At 34.2% G+C, this 22117-nt stretch overlaps 6 protein-coding genes across 6 annotated transcripts; 3 read left to right on the plus strand and 3 right to left on the minus strand.

Moving 5' to 3' along the window:
- Positions 1-432: 432 nt before the first annotated feature.
- Positions 433-1764, minus strand: LSC2 (succinate--CoA ligase (GDP-forming) subunit beta; the record flags this gene model as incomplete). The annotated part of the gene is made up of 1 exon (XM_003683983.1): positions 433-1764. The coding sequence occupies one exon, from the start codon at positions 1762-1764 to the stop codon at positions 433-435; it is 1332 nt and encodes a 443-aa protein (XP_003684031.1).
- Positions 1765-2749: 985 nt separating this feature from the next.
- On the plus strand, positions 2750-3487 carry CPD1 (2',3'-cyclic-nucleotide 3'-phosphodiesterase; the record flags this gene model as incomplete). The annotated part of the gene is made up of 1 exon (XM_003683984.1): positions 2750-3487. One exon carries the CDS (start codon positions 2750-2752, stop codon positions 3485-3487), a length of 738 nt encoding a protein of 245 aa, XP_003684032.1.
- A 473-nt stretch (positions 3488-3960) lies between these two features.
- On the plus strand, positions 3961-4728 carry TPHA0A05240 (6-phosphogluconolactonase; the record flags this gene model as incomplete). The annotated part of the gene is made up of 1 exon (XM_003683985.1): positions 3961-4728. One exon carries the CDS (start codon positions 3961-3963, stop codon positions 4726-4728), a length of 768 nt encoding a protein of 255 aa, XP_003684033.1.
- A 2730-nt stretch (positions 4729-7458) lies between these two features.
- On the plus strand, positions 7459-9264 carry TPHA0A05250 (heat shock factor family protein; the record flags this gene model as incomplete). The annotated part of the gene is made up of 1 exon (XM_003683986.1): positions 7459-9264. The coding sequence occupies one exon, from the start codon at positions 7459-7461 to the stop codon at positions 9262-9264; it is 1806 nt and encodes a 601-aa protein (XP_003684034.1).
- Positions 9265-9539: 275 nt separating this feature from the next.
- On the minus strand, positions 9540-14120 carry DNA2 (bifunctional ATP-dependent DNA helicase/ssDNA endodeoxyribonuclease DNA2; the record flags this gene model as incomplete). Its single annotated transcript, XM_003683987.1, has 1 exon — positions 9540-14120. The coding sequence occupies one exon, from the start codon at positions 14118-14120 to the stop codon at positions 9540-9542; it is 4581 nt and encodes a 1526-aa protein (XP_003684035.1).
- Positions 14121-14558: 438 nt separating this feature from the next.
- Positions 14559-21824, minus strand: PRP8 (U4/U6-U5 snRNP complex subunit PRP8; the record flags this gene model as incomplete). Its single annotated transcript, XM_003683988.1, has 1 exon — positions 14559-21824. One exon carries the CDS (start codon positions 21822-21824, stop codon positions 14559-14561), a length of 7266 nt encoding a protein of 2421 aa, XP_003684036.1.
- Positions 21825-22117: the final 293 nt, after the last annotated feature.

Genomic DNA, 22117 nt, shown 5'->3' on the forward strand with positions numbered 1-22117 from the left:
TATAGTATATATACTTCATATGCGTTAGTCTTGTATAATGAATCGTATGTCATACCTAAGAATAGTAGCATTATTCACCTGTTTTTGTACTGTATGTATGCATCTCCTATTTTTAGTATTACGTATAAAATGACAAACACACGTAACGACACGAAACAATGGATCAATGGTCTGTGACGATGGAATGAGTATTAGTGACACATTGGATTGCGATTATTACAGCAGTACATTTATTGATATCGTTATAAATTAATTTTATGTAAGTGTAATTTAAAAATCAGTTACTCTAACATTGTTTGGAATATAAAAGACATTTTATTTTTGCGGCCGGGAATTCTATCCAACCATTACACATCTATATCTTGTTTTATTTTTTGCTTTCTTTGTTTTATCGATAAAGAGCAAGAGAAACAGAAATAGAAAGAATATTATCTAAGCATTAGCATTGGTGTTAGCCATTTCAACTGCTTTTTCTGCAGCTGGATCCAATTCGTCGAAGGAGAAAATATTAACACCTGATTCCTTTACGATTTGTCTACCTTTTTCAAGATTTGTGCCTTGTAATCTGACGATAATTGGCAAATTCTTTAAGTTCAATTCTTTGATGGCGTCGACGATTCCTTGTGCAACGTAGTCGCATCTAACAATACCACCGAAGATATTGACAAAAATGGCATCCAGCGCGGTATTGGACGATTTTGAGCTTTGAACGATCAATTCAAAAGCTTTTTTGACGGTTTCCGGGGTAGCACCACCGCCACAGTCTAAGAAATTAGCAGGTTTACCTCCGTACAATTGAATGACATCCATTGTAGCCATTGCCAACCCTGCGCCATTAACAAGACAACCGATGTTACCATTCAATTTAACAAAATTCAAATCGAAGTCTCTCTTGGCCTCTGTGGAGAATTTTTCTTCTGGAGACTCTTCGACATCGTTTCTCCAAGAGTAAATTTTTTCTTGTCTGTAGGAAGCATTATCATCGAAACCGAACTTGGCATCCATACAGAACACTTTGTGAGTCTTTGGATCGTCCAATTCTTCTACTTCACTGATCGGATTGATTTCTATCTGTGTGCTATCCGTCTTGTCATAGATCTCGTATAACTTCTTAACTTGGTCGGCGCCCTCATTCAAAACGCCTTCTGAGAATCCCAATGCTTTTGAAACGTCCATTGCGATCTGGTCGGTGACCCCAACGGAAGGATCGATATGGTATTTTTTAATTGCATCTGGATTTCTCTTGGCGACTTCTTCAATGTTCATCCCACCTTCTTTGCAGGCTATAATCAATGGTTTCTTAGCGGCTCTATCCATGATAATTGACAAATATGCCTCCTTCAAAACCTTCTTCTTCTCCACGATATAGACAGCGTCGACTAGTTTCCCCCTTTCCCCGCTCTGTTTGGTGATCAGACGGTTCCCCAACATCTGCGCCGCCACAGAGACAGTCTCGTCGACACCGTCGACCATTTTAATACCGGTGGGAAAGCCATTATCGAAATGGCCTTTACCTCTGCCCCCTGTCAAAGCTTGTGCTTTCACCACCAACTCATTATCGAACAACTTTTTGGAATTGAACAGACTCTCAGCAATTTTAGAAGCCTCCTGTGGAGTCCTTGCCACCGAACCAGCAGGCGTGTTGACACCGTACTCTGACAGCAACTGAGCTGACCTGAACTCATTAATTGAAAGATGCCTCTTCGAGACAGCTCTTGTCACCGGGACGAGACCCTTCTTTAATCCAATACTTCTGTTCAACATGTTTAACCACTAGTTGCGAATGTATAATCTCAGTATTTCAGGTTATTAGCCTTATTTATATATATATGTGTGTGTGTGTCTCTACAGTTCTATGTTCACCAACCTTGCGAATCCTTGCACCAAGACGAGATAGCTAGCCACCTCCTGAAACAGCCCAAGAAACACATGGCACAAACGAAGACGAATAAACCAATATACACCAACCTCTTATATACAATCACAACCAGAGCACTCCCGGATCCAGGGAAGGATCCCCCACATGCACAAATCCACCTCTTTGAACGTCGGTCCTTGTTACGATACAGCTTGTTGGTACCCCACGCCTTATCGAAGGGCAGAGATTCCACCAACCACAACAGCCCCTCTTTCGGGCAATAGCGACCCTCTGTGTGTGCGTCGTGTCGTCCGAGATGTCCGAGGCGGAGGGGCACAGTCCCCAACGACACAAACGCAGACGACACAAATGCTGGCGACACAAATGCTGGCGACAGCGGCCGGTGGTCCACGGTTGTCAGAATGTTCCTGGTGAGTACGGCACCGAAGGCTGTTATCTTGCTTGCTAGTGTGGGTTTGCGAATGGCCCATGATCGTCCAAGCGCTTGGCAAAGACTTGTTTCAATTGTTAGGTCTGTGTTGTGCTCACTAGTCAATGCATCGGGGTGATAAACAGGGCACACGAGATGCCTCTATCGTGCACGTACACGCACACACTCTCTGTCTTTCTCTCGATGAGGTGGTACTTGCGACGGCCTCTCCCGCCCACCGGCAAGCTCGTGGGTTCTTCCACTATGCGGTGTTCGTCGGAAACGATTTTTCATCTCTCTTCCCCATCATTTTGCTCTATATAAAGAGCAAGGTTCTTTGGCTAATCAGAAGCTGATGGTTGGCACTGTTAAGTAGTCGCGTACTCTCCCGCAACTGAACATAATTTGGCTACTGAAACGGCCTCTAGACAACATATAGCTGCTAGCACTACTCTTTTGGAATGGCTGTCTCTCTTTGGTTTTGTCCATCTCCAGGTACACATACCTACGATATTTTGATGACTTTGACACAGTCCATTCAATCGCTTTTCCCTAATTCACCCACATTCGAACCTCATATCACATTGACTTCGAACTTGGCTTTGAATAGCGATCCCGACAAGTCTCTGGACGACGTCAATAAGATACTCACCTACTGCGTGGCTGCAATGAACTCGATTAAAAAACAGTACATGGAATCGCTGACACTAGAGAATAACGGTTTAAGGTTAACTGACCAATTGGTTAGTTTCAAAAACCTGTGCATCGGGAAGAAATACTTCAGTAAGATATTCTTACAATGTAAAGAGAATAGGTACTTGTATTCCGTGGCAAGCATCATGAGAGAGATGTTCGTGGAAGTGACGGACAACGAAATGAGGGCAAAAAGTTGGTTGAAGGAGGATTTTCTACCACACTTGTCATTGCTGTATTCGGACGTGCCACATTTAAGTAAAGCAGATGAAAGGGCAGTTGTGACAAGAATAGAAGATATAGTGGACATAAAGCTACGCAAAGAATCGATCATCCCTACAATAATGGAAACTTGGAGTAATAAAGAAAAAAATAACATACAAGTGAAGTATTCCTTCAGTGAGACACCATCCACATTGGCATGGGGATTGCCAGGAACACTCAAAGTTGTTAGATGTGTAGGACCCGTCGATGAATGGGAAGTTCTAGGAAAGATAGATGTTTAACCACGGGTCTGTTTTCCTCCCAATTACAGCAGTACTTTCCATTTGATTCTGTAAATAGTTGACCCCATGTTTTCAAAATCAACCAATTTATTAATAGCATTCATCATTATCAATACCTTTGATACACAAGTATAATTATATATATCGACACTTTTCGACCATTCTCTGTTTCATCGGACCTTTAAATGGCATCGGAGTGGCCGGGCTTACATTGAAATTAGAAATACTCGTAATAGTTTTAATCTAAAGGGGCGAAAAATTGTAAAAGATATATAAATCGAAATAAAATCGAGCAATTGAATTGTTTTTTTTTACTTAGTTTTTAAGTGTGTTTGTCTTTGCATGGTAACATACAAGCATATAGATATATTCTGTTCAGTGTTCTACATAGGTATATACATTGTGATCGAACTGATTTCGAGAATTAAAGAGAGGACTCATCCAGAATTTGAAAAAAGTGATAATATAATAAAATGGTCAAAGTTTTAAAATTCCCATCGACTGAACTATTAGCTACAAAACTAGGTAGTTATATCCTTGAAAAACAAGCAAAGGCATTGAGCACTAAAGATACTTTTAATGTGGCTATCAGTGGTGGTTCATTGATTAAGGTTTTAAATTTGTGTTTGGTTCAAGATAAGGAAGTTAACTCCAAAATAGCTTGGGACAAATTGAATATATACTTCTGTGATGAAAGAATTGTTCAATTGGACCATCCAGATAGTAACTTTGGTGCTTTCAAATCGATCGTTTTCGATAAATTGTCAAAGGAAATTCAAGACAAAATTACTGTCTACCCCTTAAATACTTCATTGATTAAAGATGCATCAGCTGCTGAAAACGAAAGTATTGCCACTGATTATGCTAGTATCCTACCTAAAGAAAATGGTTTCGACCTTCTATTATTAGGATGTGGTCCAGATGGTCACACATGTTCTCTATTCCCGGATGAAAAACATAGATACTTACTTGAAGAGGTTACTAAGACAGTTGTATGGTGCCATGATTCTCCAAAGCCACCTCCAAATAGAATCACTATCACTTTCCCGGTCATCAACAATACCAGGGACATTGCATTTGTTGCAGAAGGTGAATCTAAACAACCAATTATGCATGAAATTTTTGATTTAAAGAAAAGTACTCTTCCTACTACCATGATTAACGATGCAAATGATAAAAAAGTTTCATGGTTCGTTGATGATGCAGCTTTCGAAAAAGTTCAAACCAATGAATACTATTAATTATATCACACAATTGAACGGTTTGAACACGTTGTAATAAAAGTTACGGCATAAACATTTTCATATATATATCTTCGATTACTTAGGCTAATATCTACATAGAATGTCCCCGTCGAATATCTATAAATGTTTGTTGAGCTTTTTAGATTACCCAAATGTTTTCACAAGAAAAATAATAATATATAAACGTAAAAACTGCCTGACAAAGGACGTATCGACCGAACTTCTTGTTAACCATTACGCTAAAGTATAGCGACACGATCACGACGAGACAACCAAGGTAGTCCCTATTTGTAAATTAGTATTCGGTAACGAATCAATCGTTATTATTTAGTTACTGTTTACACAGAACTTACTTTTCTCCCTTCTCATAGAAAAGGAATAGTGGAAACTGCCTACACGATTGGTTGAATTTTTCGTTTTCTTTCACTACACAATGCCATCAATTGCATGATTCAGTGCTACGTTATCCGAAAACGTATTTCAGTTCATAATTTAAAATATGAATAAATATGGAAAGTTGTTGAAAAGTCATACAACACACATACCTTCATTATCCGAGGGAAAAAAACAACCGTGCGAGACAATCACCAGTCGAGTTGTCTAATGAAGGTTTTACTTACGATCAAAATTCAATACGAAAACATCCAAACAGTTCCAGTTCCTTTAGGCTAAACATAATAGCAGCTCAAATGTATAGAAAAGAAAACTCAGACGCTCTAGACGCCTACAAGCTAAATTGAGTTCCCTAATGATTCCATTAGGAAATAATAAAACAAATTTCAAAATCCAATCAAACTGAGTTCATTGTGCACACTGTGTTAAAAAATTGTAAACTAATTCCATATTGTTGTCTTAAACAAGATGCAAATTACCTAATTAGTTAATTTAATACTTTCCGAGACGTTGTATTAAATTATTGATAGTGTTCGAAACGCATTTTAATTTTTTTTCCGAATGTCCTCAGCGTTTAAAGTGGAGTGAGTGGAGCGGAATGACGGGTTTAGATTTGATTATATAATTTTATGTAATTTTATGTAATATTAAGTTTGAAACAGTATGATTACATAATGATAAGATGGAAGATTAATTATATCACAGTCTGTTACGCTATGGGTTGAAGGTAGGGGAGGGGTTAAACCCCCCAGAACCGAATGAATTGGGGGAACCAGTGTTTGTTTGTGTGCTTTGTCCTCCAGGGTTTGCCACAACATAGGCGATGAATACCACCAGTGCTACTCGAAACCAGCTGGAAGTATGATTAATGCGGAAGATACACGGGTTCGTAATTTCATTTGATGCTCTGAGTAACTTGTGACTGATACTGTCTTGGTGGCCGTTAGAGCCTGCATGGAATCGTTTCATTTGCATCTTTTGGAACATGGATAATTCTTGGTAGTGGCATTATATTCACGTACCACTGTGTAAATGTGGATATATAGATGCGTGTGTGTGTATGCGTGGGTAAAGAAAGAGGGTTAAAAGAACATACATATTAACAAAATTGAATGATGGCGGCGAATTGCCTTTTCTTGCAATTTTTTCTTTACTGAACTGTTTAATAATAAATTTTGTTTTCTTTTCTGATAAATTAGTGACTTTAAGAGTATCATTTAATCGTTGAGGCAGTAATAAGTACACATATATGATATCTCCGTGTTTCGTTTTAACCATTCTATGTACGTGGGTAAAATAATGGCAAGCATTATTAATACACTACGTTCATTCTACCCTTTATTGTTTAGAGTTTCATTTAATACATAATATTGTGTGACAAATTCGAAATGTTTAAATAGATAATATAACTTGATTATTAGACATCTTAATGTGGTAACTTTTGATAACAGGGTGGTTTTCAACTTTATGATTTAGATTCCCGCTTCTATATTAGTTGTCTTGTTGTTTCTTCCAATAACCTTCTTTGTTGTCCATTGTTTAAGTTCTGCCTTCACATTCTTGTGAGCGATTAATAATATAATTCTACCATCAATAATGTTCTATTCTCGCTTGTTAATAGTTTTTTGGAAAAAAAGATCAATAAATAGCATCATCCTTCTGCATTAATTTCGTCCACAGTATAGAATTCGAAAGATATTCTGAAATTCAACTAATGTATCAACAATGTATTTGCAACTTCTTTTTACTTGAAAAGTAATCTTTACTTTACGGTTCTGCAGTGCAAGTATATTTTAATGATGTTCTAAAATATCGAAGCGGTGTTATATATTTGTTACACACTCATCATCGGTCGATTCCTACATTGAACTATCCTATAGAATTACGTTAGGGATTGTTATCATTACTTTTGCAACACTTGTCAATCAAGATGAATCAGTAAAACAACAAATAAACTAGAGGTTGAAAAAACCACAATTTATCTTATCTCTTGAAGTTCAGATCCCAGAAAATTGGTGAAATTAGACCTTATCACGTAGTGCAATATAAGACTATTACAGTAAACCTTAAAATATTTGGATCGTATTTTCAATTCTGAATTTAGCCTTGCATATTATTTTTGGTATGTATTCAAAGAATTTTACGGTTCCTTACATAAATTTGGAATATAATTTTAATTGTTTGTTTATCTATCTAAAAAATATAAATAAGATTGCAATATCAAAAGTAGATTTTAAAATAAAATAAAATCTCATAAATAGACACTGATAGTAACCTACGTCACAAAATAAAAAAAATTTGAACTAAAAACTTATTAAAATAAGTTAAAACTTCATGAAGGTGTTTATTCATCAATTATACTCCATATTGGATCAATCTGACTTACGTGAATGGATACATTGGATACCTGATGCCGACGGTGTGTTTGCTATAAAACCATTTCATCATAATTTTAGTCAAAAGGTATTACAAAAATATTTTAAACATAAAAACTTCACAAGTTTCGTTAGGCAATTATATATGTATGGTTTCCATAAACTATCTCCAAATAAAAATGTTATTGATTCAAAAGCGTCATTAACAAGTAATACTGGAAAAACGTCACAAACAAATTCCACGTCAGCAAAGGATTCAAATTCTCGAAAGTCAAATTCATTAAGTGATAAGAGTAAAGGAAATTCAGAAAATGCCAAGAATGGTAAAGAAGATATTGAATGGTATTTTACACATCCATCGGGATTGTTTCATAAGGGTTCCGATGTGGTTACATTGAATAAAATTCAAAGGAAAGGTATTGGATTTGGAAGAGATGGGAAGAGAAAAAATATCCTCACAAGGTTAGATGTATGTTATATAGAACACCCAGATACTATGCATCAAACAACAGAGACAAACTACGGATATAACATGCCCAACTCGGAGGATCAATTTCAATATTCAACGTATGAAGAAAATGAAGTAAGAAACCAGAGTATATATAATATGTACAATAATAATATGAGCCAGAACAGTGATCTCAATGTACTACGCATACAAAATAATGGTGATAATAGCAGTATTAATAATACTAACAATGTCTTCAGGCGCCATTCTAGTAACAATTCGATATACAGTAATCCTCAATTGGCTATAGAAAATGAACATAATATAAATGTACCTCACAAGTCATTTTCCGATCAAGAGCCACAGCATGTAACACAACCATTTTCCTATAAATCAGATTTAAATAACTATCATACTCAACAAAAGAATGTTCCCTCGAGCAATATGTCGTATGTCCTACACAATAACTCCGGTAACAATGCAAATAGATTATCTCCGATTTCTAGTTCGTATCAATCAATTTCAAATAATATTAAAAACACTACGCCCATCGTTCCTTTACTATCCCGTTTACCAAACAGAATGTTAAATCCAATTAAACCTCTAACATCTCCTCCTAGCCTAATTAATAACTCAAACCTTGGTGACAATGTTTATAAAACAAAAAGCGAATCAAGTATTTCTGCAAGTTTAGGTGGCTCAAGCAATGAGAGTAATATGGGACACCTCAATGAGAGAAGTTCAAGCTATTTTCTTAGTCCTTACACAAGTAATAATATTAAAAGTGTAAATTCAAAAAATACTTCAGAATCATTCAAAGGTAATTTACTTAAGTCAGAAAGAAAAGAAAAGTTACTTACCGATACGTTATTAATTATTTCCACCTTTTCAAAAAATCTTTACGAAGTAAATATAAATCAAGGTTTAAATTTGCTGTATTTAGTTGCTGACTTCCAAAATACTATATATCGTCTTCAAGAACAGTTGGATACCCTAAAAGAACTCGAGAATGTAAGTCAAAATAAACATGTAACTGACTTTGGTTCCGAGAATTTGAGCTCACAGGCACCAACAGCTTCAATAATGTCAACTGGTGATCCATACATTAGTTCGGTATACAATACAAATGCTTCTCAAAATAGTATATATGAAGTTCATTCTTATAATTATAAGTTAGCAAATTCAAAGTCACCGACGTCTTCCTTAAGACCCAATTATTTTCCATCTCTTCCATCATTTCAAAACAGATTCGAAGAAAATATTACGTCAAAAGGACCTTTGATAAATAAAGGAACAAAGGATGTGTTCAAAGGTTGAGTATGGTTATTAAAGATTCAAAAGACGTTATTTTGGTGTATCAAAAACCTCTACGTTTTTATTTTTATATTTTTTTATATTTAGTTTTGGAAATTTTAAGTTAAAGTTACATCTCGGCGCAATCAATCTTGCCTAGTTTTAGAGTTTCTTTACTGAATAATGTTTAATAAAACAAAAGTAACGTAACAAAAATTTATTTAAGTTTAGATATCTATAACAGTATTTTAGTGACAAACACAAATGATCATAAGTTTTCTAAAAGCTTTTCATTCTTTTCATATTTCTGATAAGAATTGTTTAATTATGGGTTTCGAATCTAGGAGTTTCGAATCTTTCTTGATATTGGTTGTATCTAATTTCCTGGTTGCTTTTTTTTCAAGCTCTGAGAATACTGATAGTCCAAAGTCATAACTATCCAAACAATTTTCAGGAAGCTCATAGAACCAATTGTTAGACTCAATTATTTCGACGAAATGTTCTAATTGTTTTACAGATTTTATCATTTTTTTTGACCCAATTATTATCAACTTCGATCTAGCTCTTGTCATAGCAACATTAATACGTCTCATTTCTTTCATTAACGAGCCACTATTTTGCTCCTTATTGCTACGGACTAAGGAGATGATAATGCATTTCTTATCTCGACCTTGAAATTGATCTGCTGTCAATATTTCTAGGCCTTTTGACATTTCTCTGGTTAGAATATCTTGTAAGCAGTTAATTTGTCCCCTGTATAATGACATAACACCTATTTCTGACACTGGCACACCAGTTTCTATCAAACACCTAACACAATCGTATGTTAATTGTGCTTCTCCAAGATTCTTTATATTATTATTTTCAACTGTTTCTGAGATAGCTTCACAGCGGTCATAGTTTAATAGAAGAACTCTATTTTGTTCTTTTAAAACGTGATCTAACCAAGGATGACTCTTCTCTTTATAAAATTTATGAACACTTGATGAATTAGGGATGTTTAAGGTTTGAGTCCTAACGGCATCAGTTCCACACTTCAACTGACCATCATACATCATAGAATTGGATAATTTAGCAATATCTTCACACATTCTATATTGATAAGTCAAATAAATGACATTAGCAGGATGCTTCTCACACAGAATTTGAAAAGGGGATACATCAAGCCCTCCTTTACGAGCTGCTTCATTGATTATAAGAGGAGGCAGTTGAAAATGATCACCAATCATTATAAATTTAGATCCATATCTTAAAGGACCTAGAGCTACTGGTAACGATACTTGACTAGCTTCATCTAAAATGACATAATCAAAATCACGTTCTTTCAACGAGAACATGATATCAGTGATACCTAAACAAGTAGTACCAACTAATGATGCGTTGTTGATTAAGTTCGAATACTCTTCGAAGTTAGATATATTATCATATGAAGGAATATATTTATGAACACCAGGATGAATTCTTTTTTTAGAACCTAATCTAATAATATTTGACTCCAGAGTATTTATTTTCAATAAGACATTATCTACTGCTGAATGTGTATAAGATGTCAACAAGACTGTCTTACCATTACCTACAATATGTCTTATTATTTCTGCTATTAACGTCGTTTTTCCTGTACCGGGCATACCCAGAACCAAGGCATAATCTTCTGCTCTAGTTATCATATCGATGGCTTTAAGTTGGTCATTATTGAAAGTAGAATCTTTTGGTTGTTCATATTGAATAATTGGTTGTTCAGTGTTTTTCCTAAATCTAGGTTCTACTCCATCAACAATGAATTTCCTTGTATTATAATCACCACCTTCTGAGGCTTTTAATAAGCGTTCCTTACCTGTTAATTCATCGATTACTATATCAGATTTAGAAACTGGAGGTAAAAATAAATTTAGCAAATTATACCTGACCATTGATAATCCGTATTTAATTTCATTTTTGTCAATTCTATACTTCACTAAATTTTGTATGTCTAATAATGCAGCACTCGAATTATTTGGTAAAAGTACACTACGGGCTAAGCCTGCGTTACCTTGATTTTTCTTAGTTTTGTTATAGAGTATGCTTCTCTTTGTTGAAATGGTTATTAACGTGTCTGAGACAGAAGCTACAGAACCCTGGCATATAACAAAATTACCTTCCTCATCGCTTATAAACACTGGCTCATTTTTAGAAAAATTAGAAAATAGATGATCTGAGTGTTCTGTATTCATTTTAGTAAACTCATATAAATATCTCCCATCCTGATCGTCATCTTTAGTACATTTTGAAATGGATAAATTGGATAAACAATTCCCAAATTCTGCTTCTTTTCTTTGACTATCAATTAGAAATAACGAAGAATTCATCCACAACATACTTGATTCCTCTTTACGTAACAAATCATAATACTTCTTAAAAAATTCTCGATATTTAATTTCATTTTCTAGCAAATGACCTGTCAAAGTATCATATTCACCGTCTCGAAAGTCATTATTATCATAAATCTCAGTTTTTGACAATTTATGAAGTGTAATACATTCTTGCTTAACAAAACAATTATCGCAAACCGATCCTCTAAGGATTGGAGGTAATTCCATATCATTAACAGACATGTCTTTTATTTCATTTAGTTGGTATTTAAGTTTATTAGCCATTTGGTTTCTTAACATAAAAACATGTCTTACTGAATGCAAAATTTTATCATATTTTGAAATATCGTTATATCTAGTGTAGAGTAATAAGAAAAAATCAACAGGCAGTTCATACCTATCATTTAATAGAAAGGTATAAGTAAGTCCTTGTGCTTCGTGAGAATTTTGCTTTGATTTACCAGTCTTAATTTCTAAGGGAGTTAAAAAATATTGACCGTTAATTTTGACTTCTAAAGTAGCGTCTAGATAACCTTTTAAACCATAGTTTGGGGACCAGATATTTTCTTCAATGTCAATAATATTTGATATTGACATAAAAGTTTTCTTTCTAGAACCTGATGTACACACACTTGCTGTATTAGGTTTACTTTTTACAAATTTATTAACAAAATCTTTAATATTTTCAACTTGTTCTTCTAGGATTTGTGCTTTCAATTCTTCAACACTTGAATTGCATGTGATTATTCCAAACCGATTACTCTCTAAAATAGAATCCAAAGTAGTTTCTAAAAAAGTGGATTCTAATGTCAAATAGTTTAACTTATGTTTCAAAGCTTCCTGCAGTAGCTCGTGGACAATATTACCAATTAACATGACTTTACTAGGAACACCCCTGTAATCTTGAAATTGGGATTGAATAACGGCTCTTCTAAAGCAGTCTAATGAAGTTCCAATTGTAGTAGCAGATAATAAAATATCGGGGTTTACAACTAATAGATTGTCATTTGGTTTTTGAGTTTGAGGGTCTTTATCATCAGAAAGTAACATTTTGTTCTTACTATTAATACCTTCTATAATGTGAATTACATCTCCATCCTCTACATCCAGGTATACCCACGGATGTCGTAGTATGACAGAGGTTAATTCACCGGAAGAATTAATAGACTTTAATATTTTTTGCCTTCCTATTTTTGGCACTTGTACTTCATGTACGTTAGTAATAACTAACCGACTTATTCCATCCTTAATTACTGCACATTTAGCTCTTTCCATATACATATGTCGTTTGGATTCGTCATCAATAGGTTTTGGAGACATTTCGTCTTCATTTCGGTTATTTGACGTTGAAGTTTGGTTGTTCGTATTTGATACTTCATCATCGCTACTATCTAAATATTCTAATAAAAAATCGTTGTTTCCAGAATCAGTATGCTTATTATTAGTTGTATTTGTATTATCACTTTGTGTATCTGATATTGGTAGCTTTTCCACAGGCAGCTTTTGAGTTAATATCTCAATGAGTGAGTCTAAATCATCATCTTCCTCATCATCTTCAAAGTTTACTATATTGTTGAAATTATCTTTATTATTAAGATCTTGAGCATTTTGATTATTTTTTTGAATAGCTGTCTTTGAATTTGTAGTTTGTGCCTTACTTTTGTTAGAAATATTAAGAATATCTTTGTGACTGACTGTGTCATTTTTCGTATTATCATTCAAGTTTTTATTTGAAACATCGGTTGCCAATCTGTCTTTTGTTCCATTTGCCTCCTTCTTAAATTTTCTATCAGTAGGTGACGATGGGATCTCATTCATGTTCGGGAAGCTGGGATTTAATGTATTAAGTGACCCCAAATCATCAAGTATATCATCTATATCTCTAAGTAAGTTTGAAGTCGTTTTAACGTTAGTAGAATCTACAATATCTTTATGACTATCTTTTTTGATGCTTTGTTGTTGGTATTCCTTTTTCTCTTCAACCTCGATATGTTTGAAGTTTAAGATACTTTGCAACCTACTGGGTGCTATTGGTGTCGATTCAATTTCCTTTCTATCGCTGCTAGTAAATGAATGTCTATAACACTTTTCTGGACTAGAAGATGTTACTGATTTTTCAGGTTGTTTTGAAGGAGAATATCTCCACACAACTTCCTGCGTTGGTAAAAATTCCTCCGCTTCTCTTTGCTTCTCCAAATTTTTAACAGGCCTATGCATTTTAACTGGCGTAGTATTCAACTTTACTTCACCTGGTTTAATGTTTAATGGTGGTTGTAATTTGTTGTTGTTCGAAGTAGATATCTCATGATGTGCTGTGTTCCTAATTTGTGATACAGATATTGACTTCAAGACAGTGTTCTCTGGAGTCCGTCCTCCCGGGACAAAATTATTTACTGGTGCAAAATGGTACTTTTTATGCTTTTTTGTTTTTGTAACATTTGCTATTTTCGTAGGCTGCTTTATATCATCTTTATTAACAATTGGAGTAGTCGCATCTCGTTTTGTATTCTGCTTAGTTGGAGTACTTGGCATTAATCGCTTTTTAAATCAAATAATGTGGATGCAAACATAAATTGATGTACAAATAACCTGAAGTATCAACGTACAAAAATAGCGGCCGATATAAATTCTTGCTATCCTACACGCAAACCTAGTAATGTAATGAATTGACTTTAATATACCCTCAATCTCAATTCATTCAATTTACATAAATTAAAAATCACATAAATTTTATGCCTATTTCCTGATTCAATAACTACCGCCGAAGAATTTTTTCAAGAAGCGCGTCAGATCAGAAACCTGTATCTCATTCTCATCACTTCTGTTTATAAATTGTGTTACGATAATGAATGCAAAATTAATAATAAAATAAGTTATCCATGGGAATCAATATATAATAAAATAATTACAATTATATATCTATATGTTTTAACATAATACATAAATAAGATCTAAAGTTACCTCGTGTATCTAGGAAAACAAATCCTGTTGTTCAGCTTCGAGTTCTTCTTCTCCTGCAATTTCTGAATATTGCAAGAAATGAGTGGAACGATGTACTTCATTATAAAATTCACAAGGAATACCAACTTTTAATTCATAATTCAAATCATCCTTGAAGGAATTACTCATAAATAAGTAATTCCAAACGTCCGAAGACGGGGTCATGAATTGTCCCATAATTCTTTCAGAGAGCAGTAATTGAGCAGGGACACTTAATGTAGCATCAAAGCCTTCTGGCATTTCATTAACCATATCTCTATTCTGTAAACCCCATTGGATACCTTCATCAGATAATGTAAAAGCATTTAATGATATAGAGCCACTGATCAAGTCTACAGTTATATCGATGAGACTGCTACTATAGTTCTCAAATAAGTGAGCATGAGTGGTGACTTCTGCTGCAGTCATAAATTTCAAATCACTTGTTCTTGTATGAACCCAACCCAATAGCTCCATTCCGGATAAGCTTGGATATTCATCTGCCTGTGGTAAAGTTGATAGAACCACAGATTTATTGTTACCCAACTGGGGAACGAGTGCAAGTGTTTTTATTTCTTTGATTTCAGGATGGCCCTGGGGTGATTTACCATATAGATAGGCACCAACTTGAATATTTACATCCGAAATTTCAACAAATTTTTTCAATACGTTACTTGGGAAGACAAACACATCCTTATTTTCAATGAAGTTATCAGAATTGATATATATGTTCTTGAGACGAAGGTACAGTAAACTATTTGCAATAGCATTGGTTCTCCAATTGACTTTGGAGTCAAATTCTTGACTTTCGTAATTAGTAGATGTAACAACAACGATCTCTTCACCCTGTGCATTAACAGATTTAGTTTTCATTGCGGTAGTAGCAGATGATTCTGATGATTCTATTTCTGCCCTTGCTGCCTCCAATTCTGCCATCTTTTGTCTTTTTACAGATGGCGCTTTGATATTTTGTCCCAGAATTAAATCCTTTATTTCTGTTTGAGTAAGAGCAGATATATTAACGTTATACTTTTTACTGTACTCTGACAAAATCAAGTCACGCATTTTAAATTCAATGTCAATCCATTGCTCATCTGTAAAAGAAGGCCATAGATGATGTTCTTTAATAGGTATTGTGGGATCACCTAAAATAATCATCTTTGCTTTCTCTTCATCTGTTTTGAGACCTCTTAATAACAGTATCAATCTTGAAAATGCTGTATATGATGATATCCTATCTAACCAATCGTCAAAAATATTGAACAGTACTAACTGCGGTTCTGTGGCTTTCATGACAACGTCTGATAATTTGTCTATTGACATGGCGGCTGAAAATGGTAACCTTAACTCAGTAGGTCTAATTGAAATATTAGGAAAGTCTAGCATATGTACTTCTAAAGGATCTAACATGGTTTTTCTTGTTACAATAACTTGCTTTGGCTGTTCTTCTTTAGGCAGTGAGCGAATCAATGCACTCACTTCTTCGGCTGTTTTCCATTTAGCTAACTGACTTAATCTCTTCTGTCCAGTCCATACCGATGTATGGATAATTTTTAAAAACAGATGACCTGTTTTAGGGTTCAGAGTAAATATACACCCATTTATAGGTTTAGTAGCTACATTACCTTCATAAGTTTTATGAACAACTACTCTGTATACATTTGTATCATCGACAAAAAGTTTTATATCATCGTTGAATAGTTCCGCATAGTTTGATGAGTTCAGGAAAGGCTCCTGGACATTTGATTGATAGATCTGGAGACCTTTTCTTATACGTTCACGTAAAACATAAAGTGCTGGATTTGCTTTTAAGATGGTTCTCATACTGTTTTGAACTAAAGGCTTCAGCCCATCAAACCAATTACCATATGCATCGTACATATTATAAGCTAAGTCTATACCAATCATCACACCGGTTGGAGATGGATATAAACTCACATTATCTGTAGTATAATCCAAATATTTGGCTCTAACATATCTTGATATATCATGAGAATCATAATCACCATATCTTAGTTGTACATCAAACCAGATTTTATTTGTAACTGCAGAATCAAATTTATCTTTAGAAATATGCAATAATGATGGTTGCGATACATTCCATTGTCCTAAGGAGGTAATAGTGACATCTGCAGCTGATGAGTTCATTTTATATGACTTTCTAGGGTGGACCATTTCCTTTTTCACATTTTCAATTTGTAAAGTGTCAACTTCGCCATCAAGAATTTGACAAATATCAAAAACAATGCTTTCATGAATCTTCTGCCATAGATGTGCACGGAATATTTGAATCAATGAGATTTTCAGAGTTGGAATTTTACCATGTAAAAAGATCCCTGTTAAATCTAATTGAACTAGAAAACCAACATACACATTGGCCCTATTGATAGTTGGCGACCACCATAATGTGAAACGACGGTTAGGTATTTGACTTAAACCAGTCCTTTGAGCATGCGTTAACTTTTTGAACTGCATAGAATCTTCAAATCCGGATGCTTTTTCCCAAAATAAACCTTCCCATGAATTAAAACCTGTTCCTTTAAATAGAGTATGCTCTAAAATGGTTTCAATGCCACCTAATGCTTGAATAACATCAGTACGATAGGAATTTAAATTCCATAATTTACCATCATGATGTGAATTTGTCCACCAAAACGGACTGCTCTTTTCTATACAGTATTGCTTAAAAATTCTACGGACTCTATGACCTTTATCATATGCTAATGTTTGACGATCTCTTTGAAACAAGGTGCTTATACGTGGTATACCTCTATCCCAAGAGCTTTCTAATTCTTCAAATGATAACCTTCTATTTTGCTTGACTGCTTCTAATCTTTTCGTTGCATAATCATTCCAAACTCTCTGGGAATCCAAGAATTCGTTTTCCCAAGTGGTAATATAACGAAATATTGTAGGAATTAATTTATCATCCTCATGTGTCATACCAGCCCTGAAATGTGTTATACCAGTGTCGGTTTGTTTTGACCAACTTAGATCGGAAGATGGAATTAAGATATGAGATGCACTCAGCATACCTAAACCACCTAATTCCTTTGGGGTGTAGAAAACAGCTGGTGGAAATCTGGTTGGCATTTTAGAATTCAAGCCAAGCTTTACTCTGTTTTGAATTCTTGTTTCTGCTTTGACTAAAATATCTAATAATTCTTCAGTAGATAAAATTGCTTCTCTAAAATATGTAAACAATGATATTAAATTTGTATTCCATTTTGAAGCTACTTTTGTGAATGTTGTAGATCCTGATGTCAAAAGAATACTACGTATCCTGCTCTCAAAAATTTCAATCTCTTCTTGTGATACTTTTAAATATGCTTTTGCTATTTTCCTTTTAGACTTGTCTTCGATTAAATCCCAAACACCTTCATCTGTTGAAGTAGATTCGTTGGTTCTTTCATTTGGTATTATACGAACTTCGAATCCACACATAGTAAAAAGAAGATTCGGGTTATATTTAGAATATACTGATACGAATGATGTATTCCAATTAGTATTCGCTAAAGAGGAAGGAATACGACCTTGGAAATCCCAAAATACAGCTCTTCCTAGTTGTACGTCTTGTCGCATTAGTCTCATTCTTGCATCCCGTGGCCAGCATTTTTTATTATTGTAATTAACTGCATTTTCGAAATTTGGATCAGGATTTTCAGACAAGAAATCTCCAGTTAATGATGCAGAATCATCTTCATCAAAATGATATAAAATATATACCTTATCAAAATATCTGGCATATAATCTTATTGGATGATTATTGGCTATTTCTGAATTCTTAAATTGCATAAACTCGTTTCGCTCGGTAAGAGTACCAGCTAATTCATTGGCTCTGTCAATTCCTAGTATCAGTAGATCAAGTACGAGACCATAATATTGATATATAAAAGATGCAAATTGAATACCACGAATTAAACCATATTTATTAACATAACTCATATCCTTAAAATTCAAAATAATGTTATTTTTAGCAGTCATATAATCTGCCATGTTAGGGTCCATGATTAGTCTCAATAACCTATTTAGTAACGTAAAATCAATTTTCTCTATCATATCAGTAACTTTTGTTTCCAACATGACAGTTGATTGATTACTTGACGTATCCCATATATTATCGACATTGTTAATACCTTGTGACCATTTGTAGACAAGGAGAGGTGGAATTTCTGAATCACTTGGTTTTATCCAGTTTGGAAACAGACCTCGCTGATCAGCTTCGAACCACAAATATTGGTCTAGATAAGCATCCGTAATTTTCTCTAATGGATCAATAGCATATACCGGAGATATTGTTTTATAATGTTCCATCATTGACAGATTAACTGGCTTAAACACTCTTTGGGTCAAGAGATATTTTTTAATTCTGTTTAAAGTTTCATGAGGATGATCATAGGCATCTTCAATTAAAGCCAATTCTTCTCTCTCGGCAGCTGTTAATTTGGCTTTTGAAGTATAGGATTCCTTTAAATTCTCCAAGGCCAATACTAATATTTTTGTATCATTCTTATAGGTCAAAGGTGGGAAAGGTATTGGTGAAAAGTTTCTCTGATCAAACCATTGGACCATTGTAGAAAAAACAGCAGTAGCTTCCTCAGGAGTAATCTCGGGGCCATTTTTCTCTATGGTTTGTTGTCTCTCTTGCTCATTTTTAATCCATAACCTTGTCAATCTACCCAAGTTTTTTTTAACAATTGTTTTCTCAACATGGGCACCACCTACAATACGCTCTCTATTATAATGTGCAGCAGACACCCATCCATCAGCTTTTGCCTTTATATATCGTTCAATTAGTTTCCTAACTGGTTCAGGCATACCCGGTACATCCCATGGAATGTTAGCTTTCCAAGATCTCCATGCTTCGCTTAAATGTTGTAAAATTGTCCTAGCTTTACTTTGTCTAATATCTTCAGGTATCATATCCAAAATGTCATTCATTACTGATGACCTCAATTCTAAATCATAATAAGCATCGGATCTTTGTTTGGTAGTTGTTTTAACAACTTCATTTGAACGGCCTTCAAATTGACGTATTAATAAGTTTCCCAACCATCTTTCTAAAATTGGGATGACACCTCTCAAAAAGAATAACCATACTCTCCATGCTGGTTGCCAGAAACCACATCCGGGGCCTTTTCCTATGATCTGATTAAATCTATAATATATAACATGTTTCAAATCTTTGCATGCACGGATTTGATGCATAACCTTATATTTATATCTATAAATACCAGTTAATTGACCAAGATGATTCAAAATATAATAAATACCATCAGCAAGTTGGTATGCATCGACGTTCCCAATTCTATGCTGCACATGGGCATCAATTATTAGTTTGGTAACCTTTAAAATTTCTCTCATCAAATGAAATGCATTGCCAAATCGTGACTTTTTCCTTTCCTTTGTCGTTAGGGTCTTTGTTGGTTTTAGATTAAAATTGTAATCTAAATGTAAATAGGTCAAACCTCTTTTATGAATTAGTAAATTAAGCATATTGTGACCTTGGTTACAGATTTGTAAACCAGCTTCGACCCAATCTATAGTAGTCTGCTGAAAATATTTAGTACTATTCAAGGCCTTCAACAAATTGGTTTTTCTTTTATTTGTTAAATGTTTGGATTTTAATTCATTTTTGACATAATTTTTTAATAATTTTTGATAAGATATTCTAACTTTTGTAGGATAACTTTTATTTGGATGTTGTTGATACCACTTCTTTACAAGTGCTACATCCTGGGATCTTACCATATTACCGTTTAACCTATTAAATGGAAAAGTTGAACTATATAAACCAATTGCATCCTTGGAATTATTTGGTGCTAGCTCTTCGTTTGAAAACATTGCACTTAACGGCTTAGAAAATGTGAATTCTTCTTTTTCATCCTCTATATCCTCATATGCCTTGTTTATTTTTGGAGTATAAATATCAATAATGGGGTTGAAGGAGGCATCAAAGTTGAATAACTCCTGATCAGCATCGTGGTAAGATTCATTTGAACAATCAATGGGGTTATGATACCAAAGTGTTTCCACGGATTTAACGCTTGAATTATATAATTGAGGAAACGCAATCTTGTATTCACTTCGTATCGGGATTCTATTAATTATTCTATCCAGCGAATTAAACTCATTGTAATCATCTTCTTCATCTTTTAAATATAAAGGTTCAAATTTGGGACCACCAGGAATGGTGGTATTTAATGCTTTTGAGGTAAAAAATGCTTTCTTGTCAAACAAATAGTAGTAGTTCTTATCTTTAATCTCATCTTTCAGTGGTTGTGATAATCTTGATAAATTGGACATTATGGGTAAATCTAGTTTCCATTTCTTATAAGTAGAGCCATTGGTATAATTTGGATTATCTATCAATGGCTTTGAATCATAAATCCAATCTACAACATTTTTATCCTCTTCAGAATCTAAGTCTAGTTTTATAGGGTCCAACGGTTCAATATTTCTTATTTGTTCAAAATACGATAAAGGAGGTTCATCATCATCGAATGGTGGAAATCTCATTCTTTTAAAATGCGTCCTATCTCTTTTTTCTCTTCTCATTGCAATCCAAATTGAGGACCATTGGGCTATATATACGGGTTCAATTACCCTTGGTATTTCATTTACAAATGTTATAGCACCGGTCGTGTGATAAAGAACTTTAACATCTTTAGTTTGTTCCCATGGTTGTGGTATATTTTCTAATAATTTCAAAATGGCATGAGGCATGTATTTAAGGGCACCTAAGAATGCACGTTTGTCGTAATTAAATCTTTTTGAGGTCATATCTGTATGATTATCTGCAATCTTTCTTAAATGTTCAGGGGGCATTTCTAATTTGTGAGAATGGATTAAACCTCCTTTTTTCTGCGATTTCATTCTTCTTTTCTTTAATTTTCTTGATTTTACAGTTTCACGATTATTCAATCTTCTTCTTTTGCTTGTTAAATCATCATTTATATCAGATGTATCTCTAATTGGAGATTCTGACAAATGATCTCTAACTATGTCAATTTCGCCACTCATTCCTGGTGGAGGTGGAGGTGGTGGCGGTGGAAGCAGTTCATCTATAGGTTGTTCTTCAAATGCATTTATTGTTTCAAAATCATTTTCAGTGTCTTTGAAAAGATTATTTGTTTCATCCTCTAAATCCAAACCTAGTGGAGGAGGTGGTAAACCAAATATATCATCGTTATGCTCATCACTAGAGTTATCATCAAAACCAGGTGGTGGCGGTGGAGGAGGAGGTAATCCACTCATCAATAATCTTTTATTATGTATAAACCAAATCACTTCCGTTTAGTCACTGGCTTAGACTATTGATTTATTACAACGTTGATATATATATATGTGTGTGTGTATGTGTGTATGTGTTTAAATATATAAACCTAAACTACAAACTTAGAACTAATAGAATATAAATAACCGCCTACATTTCATAGTGTTATTGACAAAATTTCTATTTCGCCTTGACTTTTTTTTGAAATCTTAAAAGTACGAAATAATAGCTTTCAACGAAAGTAACATATTTAAGCATCTTAATTATTGATAAA

This window comes from Tetrapisispora phaffii, chromosome 1 (genome assembly GCF_000236905.1).
Source record: "Tetrapisispora phaffii CBS 4417 chromosome 1, complete genome".
NCBI lineage: Eukaryota > Fungi > Ascomycota > Saccharomycetes > Saccharomycetales > Saccharomycetaceae > Tetrapisispora > Tetrapisispora phaffii.